This window comes from Pangasianodon hypophthalmus, chromosome 17, assembly GCF_027358585.1.
Source record: "Pangasianodon hypophthalmus isolate fPanHyp1 chromosome 17, fPanHyp1.pri, whole genome shotgun sequence".
Lineage (NCBI taxonomy): Eukaryota > Metazoa > Chordata > Actinopteri > Siluriformes > Pangasiidae > Pangasianodon > Pangasianodon hypophthalmus.
The window spans coordinates 18,949,737-18,968,801 of record NC_069726.1 but is presented as its reverse complement, the minus strand read 5'-3'; the positions used below and the strand labels follow the sequence as shown (position 1 = coordinate 18,968,801).

Sequence of the window (19,065 nt, the reverse complement as noted above, 5' to 3'; positions counted from 1 at the left end):
GGAGGGTATAAATAGCCTAGCAAATCAGTGGCAGGTGAAAACAATAACGAAGGTAAACAGGCAAGTGAAAAAAACCCACAAAGGCAGAATGTCTCCATCTAGTGACCAAAGTCAAAAGTATAGTCAAAAGCCCTAACAGGACACCCCCCGCCCCCAACCCAGGAACACTACCATTCTAACACCCCAAGAGATAAAATGTGCAACGTGAATTAAACATTGCCAGCAAATGTGCAACATGAATTAAACATTGCTGGCAAATCGGAATACTCCTTACTTAGCCTAGTTAACCAAAAACATGGGACTGGGCAACACTGGAGGTTCAACTTGCCCAGTGGGGTAGCTAATGAATTTATGATTTGTTCACCTATAAATCGGACAAACAGGACGTTGTGAAGAGTCTATTTGAACAAACAGGAAATAATAATCGACCAAAATGAGGACAATGAAGTCACGAGTCAAATTAAGCAAGACACAAAAAGACAGATCAAATAGGAACAAGCAAAGAGTTGAAACAGGAATTTGTAATAAGCCATTGCTGAGTATATTTGTGTGGCAGGGAGTGTATTGAGACATGGATATATTGACAAGTTGGTGTGTTTGTGGATGTATCAGGGTGTATGTGTGTCAATACTTCCCTTAAACACTTCAATGGCCTGAATCCATGCACACTCACACAATCTACTATTTAACAGAAATGTGCTTACTCTGTGTTGGCTGTGCAGCGGGTCTCTGATATTCTTCCTCTGTCCATTTGCAAACTTTAGTGTTTCTATGTAGTTATGAAGTGTCAGTTTCCTCTCCTCATACTTCACAGACGACGGAGAAAGTCCAAAACCTGCAAAACACACACACACATTCTCTACATGAGCTATGTCAATTTTTGTACTTATATTTTATTACATTTTTTATTGTATCTCTTCTTTGGTTATTTTAGTTAAACGAACCCTGCATGACATTGAGGATGAAGCTGAGTAGAGCACCTCCGAATGGAGGAGGAGGGAAATGCATCGTAAAATCACCTAACGGAACCGATAATGCTTCATTCACTATCACCTGAAAACACACAATAACGCACATAATAAACACATATCAAAGAATATGATACAACTCCACTAAAACACACACAATAAAACACTAGTCATTCTCACATGAAAAGAGCTTAGATCCTCTAATGACAATGATCCACCTGAAACACACACACAAATTCATTTCAATGTTTGCTATATTCTTTCTTTATATTCTATCTGGTGACAAATGACCCATTTAAATATGTTACTAAAAATGAACCAACACTAAATATTCATAGTTACTCTCTCTCTCTCTCTCTCTCTCTCTCTCTCTCTCTCTCTCTCACACACACACACACACACACACACACACGAAAATACCTTCTGCCTTCACATCTTGGATTAAGTCTTGTGCGATTTTGCCTTTATAAAACTCTTCGGCCCCCTTTTCCGCAATTATTTCCAGAGTCTCAGCAAGTTTTGGGTATCGTAGTGTATCACCTGGACCAAGAACGGTTTTATCCTCGTGGCAAAATACTTGACTACAAAAACAACACAACAATTCACTATAGATCAATGTCTGATTAAATGCTAAGTAGCTAAATGTATGTGTTTTTCTGATGTGGTTTTCTAATACGTGTCAGACAGATGGGTGGATGTGAATGAAGCTGCTTTATTCAGGCATTTCCAGTTAACATGATCAAAAGCCAACAGATCAGGCCAGTCACAGAGGTACAAGAAACTAGGGCAACTCAGACAACTAGCAAGGGAAGTAGAAGTAGGTAGGTGGTTAGGTGGACTGGGAACTAAGGGTAACATGGAAACTAAGATAAGCAGAAAAGTGGAGCAACAAGTAGAATTAGAGGAAGGAGGAGAAAGTAGAAGAACTGCAAAAATTACAGAGAACTCTGTGTGTGAGTGTATGTGTGCCCATATTTATGATCTGATCAACAAGGCCTAAATCCATCAAATGCCTGAAACAGCATGTGTGTATTGTGTCTGTATTTATGAATGTATCTGTGTGTGTGTGCGTCAGTACCACAGTGACGTGCTCTGCACCAGTTTAGTGACGTATGGGTGTCTGAGAAGTTGGCCGAGGTACTCGGGAACAGGAAAGCCATCTCTGGCCAGTTTGACAATGGGCTGGAACAGTTGCTTCCACGGCAGTTTACCGAACCTGGAGTGAGCATAGGCATAGCCACGCAGCTCACCTGGAACACCAATCCACCCTGCACCTACACACACACACAGCATTAGTTATTAATATAGGTCCAGTACAATGTGTTCTGATTGGCTGAAGTAAGAGAGGATCACATTAATCTCTAACCATTTTTGCATATAGAATAGAATAGAATATATCAGAAATGAATAAACTAAAATGTTCATTGTACAGTTCTGTGGGTTTGGCCCACAGAATGTCTGCTTGGAATGTGTTATTTCACAGTCAGATCTTGTGTGTTTAGTTTAGATAGTGTTTGTGGCATTCCGTGGCTGTATAGGGCTGATTTAAAACACACTGTGTTATGGGTATCAGGTATCCGTGTGGAAAATACAAGCTTTATCATTGTTCTGTTCCATCAGCCCAGGAGATCTCTTTACATTTCAGAGCAACACAGTAACAGTGATGTTTTAAATGCCTAGTATACTCACAGTCCACTTTGTTAGGAACACCTGAATAACTGTACATTCATGCAGTTGTCTAATGAGTCAATCAAGTGGCAGCAGCACAATGCAAAAAATCATGCAGATACAGGTCAAGAGCTTCAGGTAACATTCACATCAAACATCAGAATGAAGAAAAAGTGTGATTTCTGTGACTTTAACCGTGGTATGGATGTTGGTACCAGATAGGCCGGTTTGAATATTTCAAAAACGTCTAATCTCACAATGTTTAATATATCTGACAATGTTTAATATAAACTTGTTATACTCTGAAACACCACTTTGTCTTATTTATTTTTTATCATAAAAATCTTGTAGCTAATTTAAAATAACTTGCCATCTGTATCTGTACCAGTACAACACACTGTCAACAATATAACTGTTTTTGATTTAAATTTAATTATCAATTATTATCATCATCACTTACACTCACCGTCCACTTTAATAGGAACACCTGTATACCTGCTCTTTTATACAGTTATCCAATCAGCCAATCACATGGCAGCAGCACAATGCATAAAATCATTCAGATACAGGTCAATAGCTTCAGTTGATGTTCACATCAAACATCAGAATGGGGAAAAAGTGTAATCTCTGTGACTTTAATTGTGGTATGGTTGTTGGTGCCAGGTGGGCTGGTTTAAGTATTTCAGAAACTGCTGACCTCCTAAGATTTTCACACACAACAGTCTTTAGGGTTTACACAGAATGGTGTGAAAAACAAAAAAAATTGTTAACTGAACAATTTTTTATTAACTGAATGCAGATTGACCTACCGAGTTGATCTAATGTCATGGAAGTGGGACATTTGTCCAGGAGTTTTGGTGGGAAGCTTTTAGGGACCGTTTCTCTTGAGTTGATCACACTCACGTCACCTAGAAAAGAAGAAGTGTACTATTATTATTATTATTATTATTATTATTATTATTATTATTATTATGCTCAAATGCCCTACAGTTTCTCTCTGGCATGTACATTCCCCTCCAAAATTGCAAGGCTAATTCTATTGTTTTTGCTATACACCAAAGACACTTGGTATTGAGATCAAAAGATGAATATAAGATGATAAATCAGCTTTTTTCATCTTTCATTTCCTGATATTTACATGTGTTAAACACTACCTCCACCGTGCTTGGCTGACGAGCTTGTATGTTTTGGATCATAAGCAGATCCTTTCTCCACATTTTGGCCTTTCCATCACTTTGGTAGAGATTAATCCTGGTTCCAGAACTTTTGTGGCCAATCTGGCCTTCCGATTCTTATTGCTGATGAGTTGTTTGCATCTTGTGGTATGGCCTCTATATTTCTGCACTCAAAGTCTTCTTTGAAAGGTGGATTGTGATACCTTCACCCCTGCGCTGTGGAGGTTGTTGGTGATGCCACTGACTGTTGTTTGTGGGTTTTTCTTCACAGCTCTCACAAAGTTTCTGTCAACTGCTGTTGTTTTCCTTGGCCGATGTGTTCAATGTCTGGTTGCTAGTACACCAGTGGTTTCTTTCTTTTTCAGGACATTCCAAATTGCTGTACTGGTATTCCTCAATGCTTGTCCAAAGGCCCTGATCGATTTTCCCTCTTTTCTCAGCTTCAAAAGGGCTTGCTTTTCTCCCATAGACAGCTCTCTGGTCTTCATGTTGGTTTATCTTTTTTAATAAATGCAGTCTTCACAGGTGAAACTCAGGGCTCACACAAAGAGTAGACATTCAGAGCTATTAATTGTTTAAACAATCAGTCTAACAGGGCACACCTGGGCAACAAGAAACACCTGTCAGTCACATGTTCCACTATTTTTGATCACTTGGAAAATGGGTGGATTAATACAAAAGGTACTGTGTTTTAAGTTGTTTAACACAGAATAAATATCAATTGAAAGTTGAAATTCTGATCTATCATCTGATATTCACCAAATGCCTTTAATGTATGGCAAAAACAAAAGAATTGGCCTTGCTGTTCCAATACTTTCAAAGGGGACTGTATATATACATGTGCTTCTGAGGCTGTAGTAAAACCAGTGGAGATATAAATAAATTAAATATATATAAACATACATAGTTCATGCTGGCTCATCAGTATGTTGTAACACTCAAGTTGTTATATCTAATATATATAGTTTCAACTGGTTTTGGGCCAGAACAAATATTTTCACAAAGCTGCAATATAACCGATAGTAACATTTTTGCTGTAAAACCTTTTTTTTTTTCAAAAGTTGGGCCATAAAGAGACAATAACAGTTCCTGTACCAGGTCAATGACACAGGAAACACACTGATGTCGGGTGAATGACACTTAGCTGTTACCCCTCCACTTTCCCTCGCTTGGCTCCCTTTGGCCATCTCCGAGCAGTTAGCTGAGAGAGTGAGGCATTTATCCTTAATGAGACTTAAAGGGCACACCTTTGGCTCTGATTAGGATACAAACCAAGTAGGTGAAGTGGATGGGGGTCCACTGAAAACAGTAATTAAACATACCATCTTTGCTCATGATGGTGAAGACGGAGCCTCCTCCAATTCCCATGCTCTGAGGATTAATTAATGATGTACATAGCAGCGCAGAAATAGCAGCATCTACTGCTGAGCCGCCTTTTAACAGAATATCCCTTAAAAAAAAGACAAACTTTATTAGAACAATTATTCAGTGTAATCCTGAACAATGCTCATCACAGTATCTGCTAACAACTTCCCATACTCAAAGAGGGCAACATTAATGCCAGAAAACATTGAGCTTCAATTATTGGGTTAGGAGAACTGCTAGAATATTATTTTCTAGCAGTTCCAATGTGGTTTAGGCATGGTAATGGCAAACACACAATAGTGCTACCATTCAAGTGCTTAAATTTGTGCAAAAATGTCACTAGGCAACTGGGAAATATGGACTCAAATGTAAGCTAGCTAAAGGCTGAGGCTAATAGATTTGTTAGCTAGCAGATCATCATGGATTCTTTTATATGGACAAAGTAAAGGTACAGTTTCAGTAGAAATGAGATGTTCTGTCAGATGTGTTAGTAATTTGCTAAGAAAACATTCAGTACACTGATGAGAACACTCAGCACTTAATTGACTGCTAACCAAAGTTCCACACAATACCAAATTGTGACTATGAAAAGAGTCAACCATTCTTCTTGCAAACATCTATTTGAACATAGTTGATCAGTAGATATTAAAGATATTTTGTCTTTCTGCTTGCCCATTACACCTGATCTCCATTAGAAATTAGCTTAAGAAGAATTTTAGAGTATCCCTTAAATGTATTGAAGCAGCTAACATGGAAAAAATGCCAAACTGCAAAAAAAAAAAAAAAAAAAACTCTAAATCTCAGTTAAAAGACAAAGCTACACATTTTTCTACATAGAAACCTATTTTATGAAAAAGCTTAACATGATTTAACATGCTGAAACAGCAACCTCGGGATGCCAAGATTCTCTTACACTTTATTTATCAACCATATTCTGCAATGAAAAATTACTGCTCCTGGGTGGTTCTTTAGGTACATTAAGCCACACTAATCTTTCTAAAAGCTGCTTGAGTTTCATAGCTATTCCCGATGTCCAAGAACCTCTCCACCCACCAAAATGCTAGTGTAGCTCGCACTACATGTTCAGACAATATGAAAACCCTCCAGCAAACAACCAGCATGTTAGGTATTTTAGCTTGTTTAGGCTAAAATTCACACACTCAACCTAAAACTCAGAGACACACACACACACACCCACACACATCAAAACACAAGCAGACAGACGTAACATTCGAGAACATGCACATCAGTACTTTTGGGAAAGGAAACAAAGTTAATAACAACAGCAAGTCAATTCTCAGCAGTCATCTAATAGGTAAGAGTCAAAAGGTCACTCTCTGAAGGAAAACAGATTCTTCACAGAGTAAAAAAAAAACAGCTTCAGCCTGGAGCAAATTTGTTCCAGTTTCACAGAGCTGACCACCTTTGCTCCTGTCTGAAGCTGTTTTTTTTTTTTTTACTCTGAACACAAGGGGTGGGAATCTGAATAATGATTTCTATCTAAAGAGGGTACAATAATTTATCTATACAGTATAGCTGAAATCTTTAGCCGAAACTAACCATATCTGAACATTTCAATCATTCATTAGTTTTTATTAACAGGTTTATACTAGTCAGGGTTGTGGTAGATCTCATCACAAAAACACTGAGATGGGAATACATCACAGATATGATACTAGTCCATCACAGGGCACTGCTCACACTCTTATTCACATTTACGGGCAATTTAGCCAATCCATCTACAAGCATGTTTTTGGGAGCAAGGACATGGGGAGAATATGTCAAAATCAACACAGACAGTAACCTGAGCTCAGGATCAAGCAGGGACTTGAGAGCTGTGAGACAGCAATGCTACCTGCTACACCACCGTGCCGCCCCATTAGCAAACAAACCATTTCTACAAAACCTTTCAAAACAGATAGGGGGGATCTGAGAGTATCTGCCTATATCAGGATAAACACATTCCTAAACACAAAGACATATACGATATATCATCTATCATACAGTTAAAATGTCTCATCTTAACATATAGCTTTACACCGCCAGGCTAAACTGATGATTAAGCAAACTCTTGACTGTTTTCTAGAACTGTAAAGAACCTCATATGCTGAGTGTAAAAACATCTGCAAGATTAACCCACAAGTCTTCTCAGATGATTTACGTGACTTACAAGGAAACACAAGAGGCCTAAGTTGGGGTAAACAAGAGGACAACTAGGACACAGAAACATAACTCGAAGAGTGAGATGTACCCCAGAGACATCAGAAACAAAGGCGCAAAAAAGAAGTGAATGAGGTAAAATTACAGTGGTTAAGGATTTTGTGGTGTCAAAACTCCAGATATGTTTCATTAGAGATGCGATAAAGTCCTAGCTAAGAGCTACTACACCAAATTTCTAGCTAGCTAGATAGCTTTATTGTTTAGGAGTGGAATGGGCCATAGGATTGTTAAAAAAAAAAAAAAAAAAACTTAAACAAGCTTGCTATTTAGTTAGCTGTCTAATTATCTATTTAGCTATAGAATAAGTTGCTTTAGTTATATAGTTAGCTTCTACTCAGCTAACTAACTAGAAAGCATTAATGGGTGGGAATGGAATCACCTATAGGATGGTGAAAAGCCTCTAACATGCATGCTATTTAGATACCTAGCTATCAAAATTGGTACATAATTAGCTTCTGATCAACCAGCTAACTAGATAACGATGGATCGGTATTTGGGGTCAGCTTGTGACAAACCTATATTTTTGCACTAATTAACTTGTGTTTGCTTCTAACTTATCTGAACTCTTCTTCTGCTATTCCACACTGATGCTGGCAGAATGATAAGCATGGTCCTGTAAGTCCTTTCTAACACATGGCTCCTTTATTAAAAACATCTTGCTTAGTAAACCTAAAATCATCGGCCTAAAGTAAAGATATTGTTTGAACCAGTTTTGCTTTTCATCATCCTGGTCTTCTTGTTGAGGTGTAATGGACAAATGATAAATTTATGAATATCCATAATGGTGTTACAGGCTGTACCATCATTTAATAGTTAATTAATTCATCCACCAATAAAAAACACTGCTAGCCCTTCTTTTCATTTCTTTGGCTCGACAATGCAATTAACATAAAAGACTATGGCTGACTTAGCTAAGCAAGTCATCCAGAGCTAGCTAACGTTAATGTTACCTTTCCAGGTATCAACCTGACTACATGTAGCTAGCCAGAGTTGCTAACAGGCTACCTAAGGCAACCTATTACAGTAACCAGGTTTGCAGAAGCTTTGGAAAAATCAAGGCTTACATAGCAATAGTGAGCAGTAAATAAATAGCCCTTAAGATGGCAGTGGACATTGAAAGGAAGGGCAAGTGACAGTGTGTGTTATTGGAATACAGCCTGAAAAATGAGGCTATATACTTAATGAATGTTTCTTCTACAGAAATAATGCTAATGATTAAGTGGTTAAAATGCAACACACACACACACACACACACATACACACACCTGCATTGCCAGACAGTTCCAGGTGTACTATTACATATGGTTTGTCATAATAGAGCAGGGCAAGTCTCATCTGGTAACACAGTGATATACCCAAAGGGTCATTTACACACATTCACCCATGCACAATAAAGACATCCTTTTTATTTTGTTTCCTTTTTTCTCTCTGTAGTACAAGTCCAGCCAGGAGACCAGTCTTATAGTCCAGAAAATTCAGGAAATATAAAGGCACATTTAAAAATCTACTTAATACTCTACTTTTTTTTAGTTCAGAGTGGAATAGATGACTAATAGGAATGTTTTTTGAAGAAGTATGATATTCCTGCCTTCGGGTTCTGCAAGAAAAAACATGACATTTCGCATAAATAGATGCAATCACACATACACACTTTCACAGTTAGTTTTGCTTCCAGAGTGTAATTAATTCTCTGACTATTCAAACCTTGTGCTAACACTCAACAACCATGGGCTCTTCTCAGCAGATGAGGATTGACTGAGGATCTGAAAATAAAGCTAACTGATGCCTAAGCAGAGGAAGGCTATGAAAAGATATCAAAGCTTTTTCCACTGTCTAAAATGTCATTAAGCAATGGCAGTTAAGGGGAACTATGGAAGTCAAGGCAAGATCTGGAAGACCAAGGAAATGCTCAGATAGAACTGGCCATATGCTGGGCAGAAAGGCAAAGCACTGACACTAAGGACCTGCAGGAATGTTTAGCTGACAGGGGAGTGGTGGTGCACCATTCTACTGTGTAGCGTTGCTTGCATAAACATGATCTGTATGGAAGAGTCATCAGATGGACCCCTTCCCTGCGGCCTCATCACAAAAGTGAATGTCTAATGTATGCAGAACAACATCTAGATAAGCCAGATGCATTTTAGAAACAAGTGCTCTGAACTGCGGAAGGACAAATGGAACTCTTTGGCCTCAATCACTAAAGTTATGTTTTCAGAAATGAATTCCTTTTGTAGTCAATGGTCAGCCAGAGAAGCTACAGCTAACAGTAAGAAGATAATTATGAGAATGAGTGGACAGGAGGCTTTAAAACATGTAAAATCTTATTTCATTACCATAAAAATCGAACCTGAGAGTGCATGAATCCATGATTTCAGGATTAACATCATGTCTGTCAAGATATAAGTTTTAGGATGCCTTTGTAAGTAGGTGATAGGTGATTTTTCAGACCCTTTCCATCCTGTGTGTGTGTGTGTGTGTGTGTGTGTGTGTGTATGTGTGTGGGTGTTTACTATGAAAAGTGATAATAGGTCTCAAGAGAAACTTGGACCAAAGATCAAGGAAACACAGTGTTTTCAAACTGGCACCACATTCAGGAAATGGAATACAAAAATGAATGAATGAAAGGTGATAAAGCATGTGACCCCTGTTAGTGGAATTTTGTAATGTACAGTGGGGTTATTGTTCCTTTGCTAATCTGGAATGACACACAGAGAATTTAAGCTTCTCTTTAGAAAAAGTGTGGTTGAGTTGGATTTGATTTCCCATGAGCTGAATGTTTGATTGTAAGTAACTAACACCAATAAAGCCAAAACAGCTTCAGACATTTCTTTCCAATTTCATTACTATATAGCTTTCTGACCCTTAACTAAACAATCAAGCCAAATAAAGAAATGTACACAATGGCTCCCTTGGCACCTGGCTAGCTTGGTCGGTAGAGCATGAGACTCTTTCAGAGTCAGGGGTTTGAGTCCCACGTTTGGGTGCTAGATCCAGCCACTGGGGTTGCACGAGATAGGGCACTCTCAGTGCTGGTCCCAAGCCTGGATAAAATGAGAGGGTTGTGCCAGGAAGTGTATCTGGTGTAAAACCTGTGCCAAATCAAATACGTGGCTCATGACCTGGATTTCCATAATTTAGATGGAGGATCTGCTGTGGCGTCCCCTAACCAGAGCAGCCGGAAGAAGAACAACAACAAAATGTCTCCCTTACCCCAAGCGTAGTTAATCAGCCATGTGTCATATTTTAGTGTTTTTTTTATTTTTGTATTGGAGCTACATAGCTAATATAGCTTACAAAATAAGCCTTTAGTTTAGGATCATGCAAACTGCATTTCTGAATCACACTGTCTGAGACAGACTTAGTGGAGATGCATTCTATAAGACAAAATGCTAACTGGGTGAGTATAAAGGGTAAAACATCAGGGGAAAAATGAAAAAAAGGCAGGCAAATGTCATACATGGAGAAACCAAAGGAGTAGAAACATACTGAAAACGGAAAATTTTGGGGGTATGCTGCAGTAAGACCTCACCAAGTCCCACCTCTATCCAGAAACTTCCAGTTCAACAGTAAAAGGGTAACAAAAGGTTAGGGTACTTGAGAACTGATATGGTGGTGAAGGATGCTTAGACAGCCCTAATCACCTTGTTAGCTTTGTCATTCCATTGTAAGTGGTACTGTAAGTGAATCGAGAGGGGCAGTTAGGGTGCTACTGAACTGCTAAAGTCTCGAAAAAAAAACACCTGTAAAAGTTAGGAAAATCCATGAAAGCATTGTCCTTGACATTACTGGAATTTAGTCTAACACTGCCAAGACCATATTGTCCAATCATAGAAAGTAACATTCATTTTTTAACAAAGCAGTTGTGGATGAAGTGTCTCTGGAGCGCTGTTCAGACATGTTGAAGGCGTTCAAGGAGGTCAAGTAGATTAAAGTGTCATCAATATTGGCAACTACATAACTCTATAACATGTCTCTCAGAAAACTGAGAGCAGGACAAAACAAAATAATGGACATCACTCGCCATACCCTCCCACCAGTACTGACTGACAGATGTGTCCAGATGAAAGGGTTATTGTCTTATTTCTTTGAGTCATACAGTTTGAGTAACCATGAAGTCTGTTTGAGAATCTGAACACAAGTCTGAACAACTTGACACCAAAGCCATTTCAGACACCAGGCATGTCTTGGCTGATTGAGAATATGTTCGGGAAAGGAAAACATTTTATCTTAAGTGCACAGACACAGAGTCTAATCTCTTAAACAGAATTATTCGTAGATTAACACTTTATTAGTCATATCCTCTTTCACTTGCTTTCACTTCCTGCTGGTGTGCCCTGCTTTTTAAGAGCCAAACAATTAAGCCATCAGCTAACAAAACATCAATTATCATAACAACCATAGAGAATGAGCTGTAGTTTAGCTTTTAAAATACACATTACAACCTGATCCTTCAGTGTCCTCAATACATGCTGTGATTGTTTCATTCACTGTAAATATGTAGCTGCATAGAAGAAGTCTTGTTAGCATTAGTATAGGCAATGTAGCTCTTAATTAGTCCACTGTAGTTGAGAGTAAAGTGTATATTCCCATTAATTCATTGGCATCTCCTTTACTTCAAAAACAAAAAATCCCATCCAATGCTGCTCAGGTATCTTTAAAATTCAGTGATAATGTCACAGGTCCCTCAGCTCCAGACTAGCAGGTTTTTCGCGTTGGAACTTATTTTGCAGCTCTTTTGCAGCGAAAAACAACTCTGCGGAAAAGTGTTATGATTTGGGTATGGAGATAGTCTCTAATTATCTCCCAAACTTCAGGAAGCACCTAATAAGTGTGTGTGTTTGACTATCTAGGTGTATTCTCTATTATTATGCTGTTACCCTCAAGCTGCTCACTGACCTCGTGTTATTATCGGTGTATGATGTTTTCGAGATTGTGCACTTGTGATTGTGTGTATTAAGATTGATGTGTAATGAGTGTGTGTTGTGCTTTTGTGTACTCACATAGTTGGCAGCCCAACTCAAAAACATGGTGTGGTTAATTCCTCTTAGATTTATTCTGATTATATAGTTTGGAAAATTGTGCATATACTTTAATCCTTAGTGAAGATAGAAGTACATGTTTACTAGCACACCCAAACACAGCCAAGTGTGCTAGTACTTTAATCAGACAAATCAGACAAATCTCAAATAGCAATCTACATCATACATGTAGAGCACTAGGTCTATGTTACAAACCCGATTCCAAAAAAGTTGGGACACTGTACAAATTGTGAATAAAAAAGGAATGCAATAATTTACAAATCTCATAAACTTATATTTCATTCACAATGGAATGTAGATAACATATCAAATGTTGAAAGTGAGACATTTTGAAATGTCCTGCCAAATATTGGCTCATTTTGGATTTCATGAGAGCTACACATTCCAAAAAAGTTGGGACAGGTAGCAATAAGAGGCCGGAAAAGTTAAATGTACATATAAGGAACAGCTGGAGGACCAATTTGCAACTTATTAGGTCAACTGGCAACATGATTGGGTATAAAAAGAGCCTCTCAGAGTGGCAGTGTCTCTCAGAAGTCAAGATGGGCAGAGGATCACCAATTCCCCCAATGCTGCGGCAAAAAATAGTGGAGCAATATCAGAAAGGAGTTTCTCAGAGAAAAATTGCAAGGAGTTTGAAGTTATCATCATCTACAGTGCATAATATCATCCAAAGATTCAGAGAATCTGAAACAATCTCTGTGCGTAAGGGTCAAGGCCAGAAAAACCATACTGGATGCCGGTGATCTTCGGGCCCTTAGACAGCACTGCATCACATACAGGAATGCTGCTGTAATGGAAATCACAACATGGGCTCAGGAATACTTCCAGAAAACATTGTCGGTGAACACAATCCACCGTGCCATTCGCCGTTGCCGGCTAAAACTCTATAGGTCAAAAAAGAAGCCATATCTAAACATGATCCAGAAGCGCAGGTGTTTTCTCTGGGCCAAGGCTCATTTAAAATGGACTGTGGCAAAGTGGAAAACTGTTCTGTGGTCAGACGAATCAAAATTTGAAGTTCTTTTTGGAAAACTGGGACGCCATGTCATCTGGACTAAAGAGGACAAGGACAACCCAAGTTGTTATCAGCGCTCAGTTCAGAAACCTGTATCTCTGATGGTATGGGGTTGCATGAGTGCGTGTGGCATGGGCAGCTTACACATCTGGAAAGGCACCATCAATGCTGAAAGGTATATCTAAGTTCTAGAATAACATATGCTCCCATCCAGACGTCGTGTCTTTCAGGGAAGACCTTGCATTTTCCAACATGACAATGCCAGACCACATACTGCATCAATTACAACATCATGGCTGCGCAGAAGAAGGATCCGGGTACTGAAATGGCCAGCCTGCAGTCCAGATCTTTTACCCATAGAAAACATTTGGGGCATCATAAAGGAAGGTGCGAGGAAGATGCGACAAAGAAGACCTAAGACAGTTGAGCAACTAGAAGCCTGTATTAGACAAGAATGCGACAACATTCCTATTCCTAAACTTGAGCAACTTGTCTCCTCAGTCCCCAGACATTTGCAGACTGTTATAAAAAGAAGAGGGGATTCCACACAGTGGTAAACATGGCCTTGTCCCAACTTTTTTGAGATGTGTTGATGCTTATTTTTCCCTTAAAATGATACATTTTCTCAGTTTAAACATTTGATATGTCATCTATGTTGTATTCTGAATAAAATATTGAAATTTGAAATTTCATTGCATTCTGTTTTTATTCACAATTTGTACAGTGTCCCAACTTTTTTGGAATCGGGTTTGTACATCCTATGTAGTGTGCAAGCAAAGTGAATAAGAAGCTAGAAGGTTTCAGATTTCACCACAATCACTGATAAGATTAGTAAATTCAAACTTATTAGAGATAAGAACACATTACTGTGGCTAAAAAAAACTAAAACCAAATCAGAAAGACTATATTTTATGATAAAAATGTGAGGTTGTTGCATGTATATCCACTACTTTTTAGAGTATGCCCCAGCTTGGAACTTTGCACATAGGCCACAGAATAACCAAATTCAGCATGGGCACTTGGGTATGCCCCAGCTTGCATGGTGGTGTTAATGGTAACAAAACAAAGGCTCATGGGTAATGGTCACACTACTAACACCAAACACTCCACCTTTCACCAGAGTTCACATTTACCTGAATATTAACTACTGATAATTAGTTTCACCAGCACCTCATTGGCTCTCCACCCTGCAAAGCATTGCTGAATGATATTCTATTGTGTTTTTGTTAATTTTGGATTGTATTCTCTTGGATTGTATTCTTGTCTCCAATTTTGGGATTACCGTACAGTTTCTTCTTAAACATGTACTCTGTTGATTACCTGGGAGTGTACTTCCTAGGCCTGGTTTATACTTGATACATGACTTTCTGGGCTCATGCAGGAGCAGCACAACACCAGCAGCATTGTTCACATAGTGCAACAACTCGCCTTTGCAAGGCACTAGCAATATTATAATCATTTGAACTTTACAGACCACATTTCAACAACAGCACTTTCCTGTAGGTTCATTCTGTATAACATCAAGAAAATAAGATCCTATCTTACTGATCATGCCACACAGCTACTAGTTCAGGCTCAAAACCTCAAAACTGGACTACTGCAATGCACTACTCCCATGTACTCCTGGCTTCCTGTAGCCGCCCGCATCAAATTCAAGGCCTTGATGCTCACGTAAAAGACCTTGTCAGGAACTGCACCCACCTACCTCAACACTCTCCTTGATGTTTGTGTTCCCTCCCGCAACCTGCAATCAGTTAACGACCGACGCCTGGTACTGCCTACTCAGCAAGGCGTGAGGTCCCTTTCCAGAACCTACAGACTGACTGTCCCTCAGTGGTGGAATGAACTTCCAACCTCAATCCATTCAGCAGAATATGTCACTATCTTCAAAAAATGGCTAAAGATCCACCTTTTCCGTGAACACGTAACTAACCCCTAACTTGTCCCTACTTTGCACGTTGCTGCTCTAGCACTCAATTAAAAATCTTGTATGGTAGCACTACTTGTATTGTTCTCTGCCTGATTATATCGCTTTGCTTGTATTTCCTCTTTTGTAAGTCGCTTTGGACATCTGCTAAATAAATAAATGTAAATGTAAATAATCAGTCCGGGCTCTAATAGTGTGAGATGAAGAGCAACTACCCAACACCAAATAAACACAAAACCACAATCAGTTCAGTAATCTGTTGTGTATTATACAAAAAGGAGGGCCACACAGATATTTACAATAAAGCCCTGCACCCACAGTCTCTCTCACTGTATAAAATGTACGTCTGAGGTTGGTTACCGTCTTTAAGGATAGTTCTAACCGGTATTTCTGTCCCATGGTGAAAAATACTTGAAACCTGTGGTATTGAATAATCCCACTGGAAAACATGTCAGTGAGCAAAGAGTAGAAAGAGAAAAAACAGAATCAACAATTATTCCTCAGCAGAGCATGACATAGCATGACACGGTGACGTCATTGGGTCTCGCCATAGAACAAGCACGAAACTCACCATTTATGTGATAGCGGCAAACACACAACAATAACTACTTACATGTTGACAATAATTAGATTAATAGCACTTATTATACACACATGTATAATACATGACATTATGTGGCAGTGCTACAATAGTAGCCTGCATACTTTATGTATATAACTAATTAAAATTGACATTCACTAGATGGCACATCAGAGCCAAAACACCCTGTCTGTCTGGTTTTCAAGTCGAACTGTAAAATGTTTAGCAATTTCATGCACAGCCATGTGAAATACACTGACAAGCTTTGTATCTCTTAAAACTTTCCGCAGTTCTCATGATTGTTGTCATGAGCTGAGTCTGAAATCAAAAACCATGACCTTCTATTCAAAAGTATTTAAGAACATTGCTATGCAAGACAGACCTTTTGGTAGCTTTGAAAGCTATGTGAGAGGTTTTTAAAATTCAAACGCTAAGCATGAAACTGATTTGTGTTAGTACTCAATAACTGTCTGGAATCGTACATAATCATGCAGTTTGAGACACAATGCTAGTTTGTTTAGTCAGCTGCGGACACAGTGTCACATGGTGTTATACTGCACCCACTGTGTACATTGGTATTGCACAATGCGGACATGTAACCTTAATTTCTGAGGATGTGCACGTGATGCTCCAAATGACCACAGGATACAGTGGCAGCCATCTTGTGTATACATATGTGTAGTTAAAACCAAGCATAATCCAGGCTCTAGACTGCTCTTAACTTTGCGATTTAGATTTTCAACTCTCACAAGAGTGTCCTTCGTAATTGTTATTTAGAAAAGTGCTAATAAGCTGTGCTGTGTGATGTTGTTTGGTAGAGAAGTGCTATGACTGTTTAGGTGTTTCAACCTTATAGGTGTTAAAGAGCAACTCTAACGGCCAATCACACCCACTTTCATCAAACTTCTGTTGTTTTCACCAACATCAAAATGTAACAGCAGCAAGCCTTTGGCTGTTACACAGCGTTCCAGCTAGCGTCTTTGGTTTTCCTTGACATTTTGTGTTTAAATGTGAGGTAATGGCATAATGCACTAGTTAAAAATTACAAAGCTCATTTCATTGGCTAATAAACTTGTTGGACTTACAGTGGTACAGTGGTAATACATTTATAATAATCTGATTCATATATTTTCTTCACACCCCCCATGATGAGAAAGTACTAAACCGAGTGTAACATGCTTTTTCAACATGATACTTTACACTGCGATTTGACGAACCTGAACTGCACAATAAACAAAGACAGCTCCATTTCTCAAAGAATTTATATTTTGCCATTTGATCCTGAACTTCAGTACAAACTTTTTTTTTGAAAAGTAATGTAATAAGAGGGGTGCGGAGTGGGTAGTGTTGCCACCTCACACCTCCGGTTCCATCCTGAGTTTGGGTTACCGTCTTTGCAGAGTTTCACATGCTCTCCTCATGTCTGTGTGGGTTTCCTCAAGGTTCTTCGGTTTCCTCCCACTTCCCAAAAACATCCTGGTGGTTAGTTTGTCTGCACTGTACTATGTGTGATGCCCTGAGATGAGCTGATGTGAGATGAGCTGATGTCCCATTCAGAGCGTGTCTCACACCCATTGTTCCCAAGATAGACTTTAGATCCACCCCCACCCTGAATAGGATAAAGCAGTGACTAAAGATGAATGAATGTTTTCTGATAAATAAACAATTGCCTCTGCAGTTTTTCTCTTCCACTGTATAAAAGGGATTGGAAAATCCCTATCAGCTATTTTGTTTTGGTTTCACTAAATGTTTCCTCACTGCCTAGCCCCCTAGGACAATATATTTACAAGACCTGATTTTTGCCGTTCTCTCACTAGCTGGTGCTGAATAAAGAAGCATGAGCACAGAGTAGATGAACACAGTAATATGTTTCGACAGCTTGTCATTTAAATAAGCCCTGGCTCATGTTGACATGACACAAGACATAGAATCAGAAATAAAATACAAAGCAAAAGCACTGGTTCTTTCAGCTCATACCTATTTTGGGAGATACACTCAGACATGATCAAAATAAGAGATGAACCTATGAACCTTTCTTCCTATATTCATTAAACAAGTTAATTGGTGTTAATCTGTATTTCAGCACACCACTATAAATGTTAATTCAGCACTGTAAGAGTTAAATTCTGTCAAAAAGCAAAAGTACTGAAATATCACCTACTGTGTTGCATTCTCTTCAGCTGGATGTGTATGAACTCTGTACAAGTTAACTCAACTTTAGATGATAAAATTCAGTTCAATTCAATTCATTTCGATTTCAATTCATTCAAACTTTTAACTTAACTGAGCATTTTGATGGAAAAATAAAAAAAACTGAATTAAAAAAGAGAAAACAAAGATATCATTATAAGATTGTGAGAACTTATAAATCAGGGGTTCTCAGACTTTTCGCAGCCCCTTCCAAACATAATCTGGCTATTCAAATAGTGAGCTAATTATTTAAATGTAGTTTTTTTATTCATGAAATTATTCCAGAACACATTAGGTCCAAGACAGTATTAATAGTTTGTGAGTTATTGAGGTCTGGATTGAAACAGTTCAATTCAAGTGGCCAGTCAAACTGCCTAATAACTATAGGACCTCAAAAATAAATCTAACAACTTTAATAATAGCTGGTTGTTCTTTACAGCACTATAGCAAAAAAAAAAAAAAAAAAAAAAAAAAAAAAAAAAACATGGTCACCCTGGCTATACTTCAAGAACCACAGGAGGTCCCCGGACCCCACTTTGAGAACCACTGCTTTATATAATGGCTAAGCATAATAAAACAATAATAAAACAATAATAAATAGCTGTAAAACAACCCAATATAATATAATATCCGAGAATGCACGCGCAGGCTTTATGTGCTGAAATGTGAGCGCGTGAAGCAGAACCCCGTTGCATTCCTCGCGCTCACATTTCGGTTGCCTTTCATTTATCTTACTTGCCAATGTGAGAGCACGTGAGCGAGTCAGCGGCGACGGCGGCGTGTGGGAACTCGCCGTTCTCCTCGCAGCACCGATGCATCCGCAAGAGCAGCAGCGCGCACACGCAGATGAGCGCCGCCGCGCACACGAGCGCAACGCACAAGACGCACGCGAGCCTCGACACCGACATCATTCAC

The 19,065-nt window shown here is 38.8% G+C and overlaps 1 protein-coding gene across 1 annotated transcript in view; it reads right to left on the bottom strand.

Annotated features, from left to right (window-relative positions):
- ggt5b (gamma-glutamyltransferase 5b) overlaps positions 1 to 19,065 on the bottom strand; it is a 27,543-nt gene extending 8,478 nt beyond the window's left edge. Inside the window, exons 1-8 of the mRNA XM_026942610.3 lie at positions 18,886 to 19,065; positions 5,134 to 5,261; positions 3,446 to 3,544; positions 2,047 to 2,242; positions 1,389 to 1,549; positions 1,149 to 1,186; positions 945 to 1,053; positions 705 to 835 (exon numbers count right to left, since the gene is read on the bottom strand). Coding sequence (XP_026798411.1) covers positions 705 to 835; positions 945 to 1,053; positions 1,149 to 1,186; positions 1,389 to 1,549; positions 2,047 to 2,242; positions 3,446 to 3,544; positions 5,134 to 5,261; positions 18,886 to 19,061 — 1,038 coding nt within the window. The 5' untranslated portion in view covers positions 19,062 to 19,065. The remainder of the gene's footprint in view (positions 1 to 704; positions 836 to 944; positions 1,054 to 1,148; positions 1,187 to 1,388; positions 1,550 to 2,046; positions 2,243 to 3,445; positions 3,545 to 5,133; positions 5,262 to 18,885) is intronic.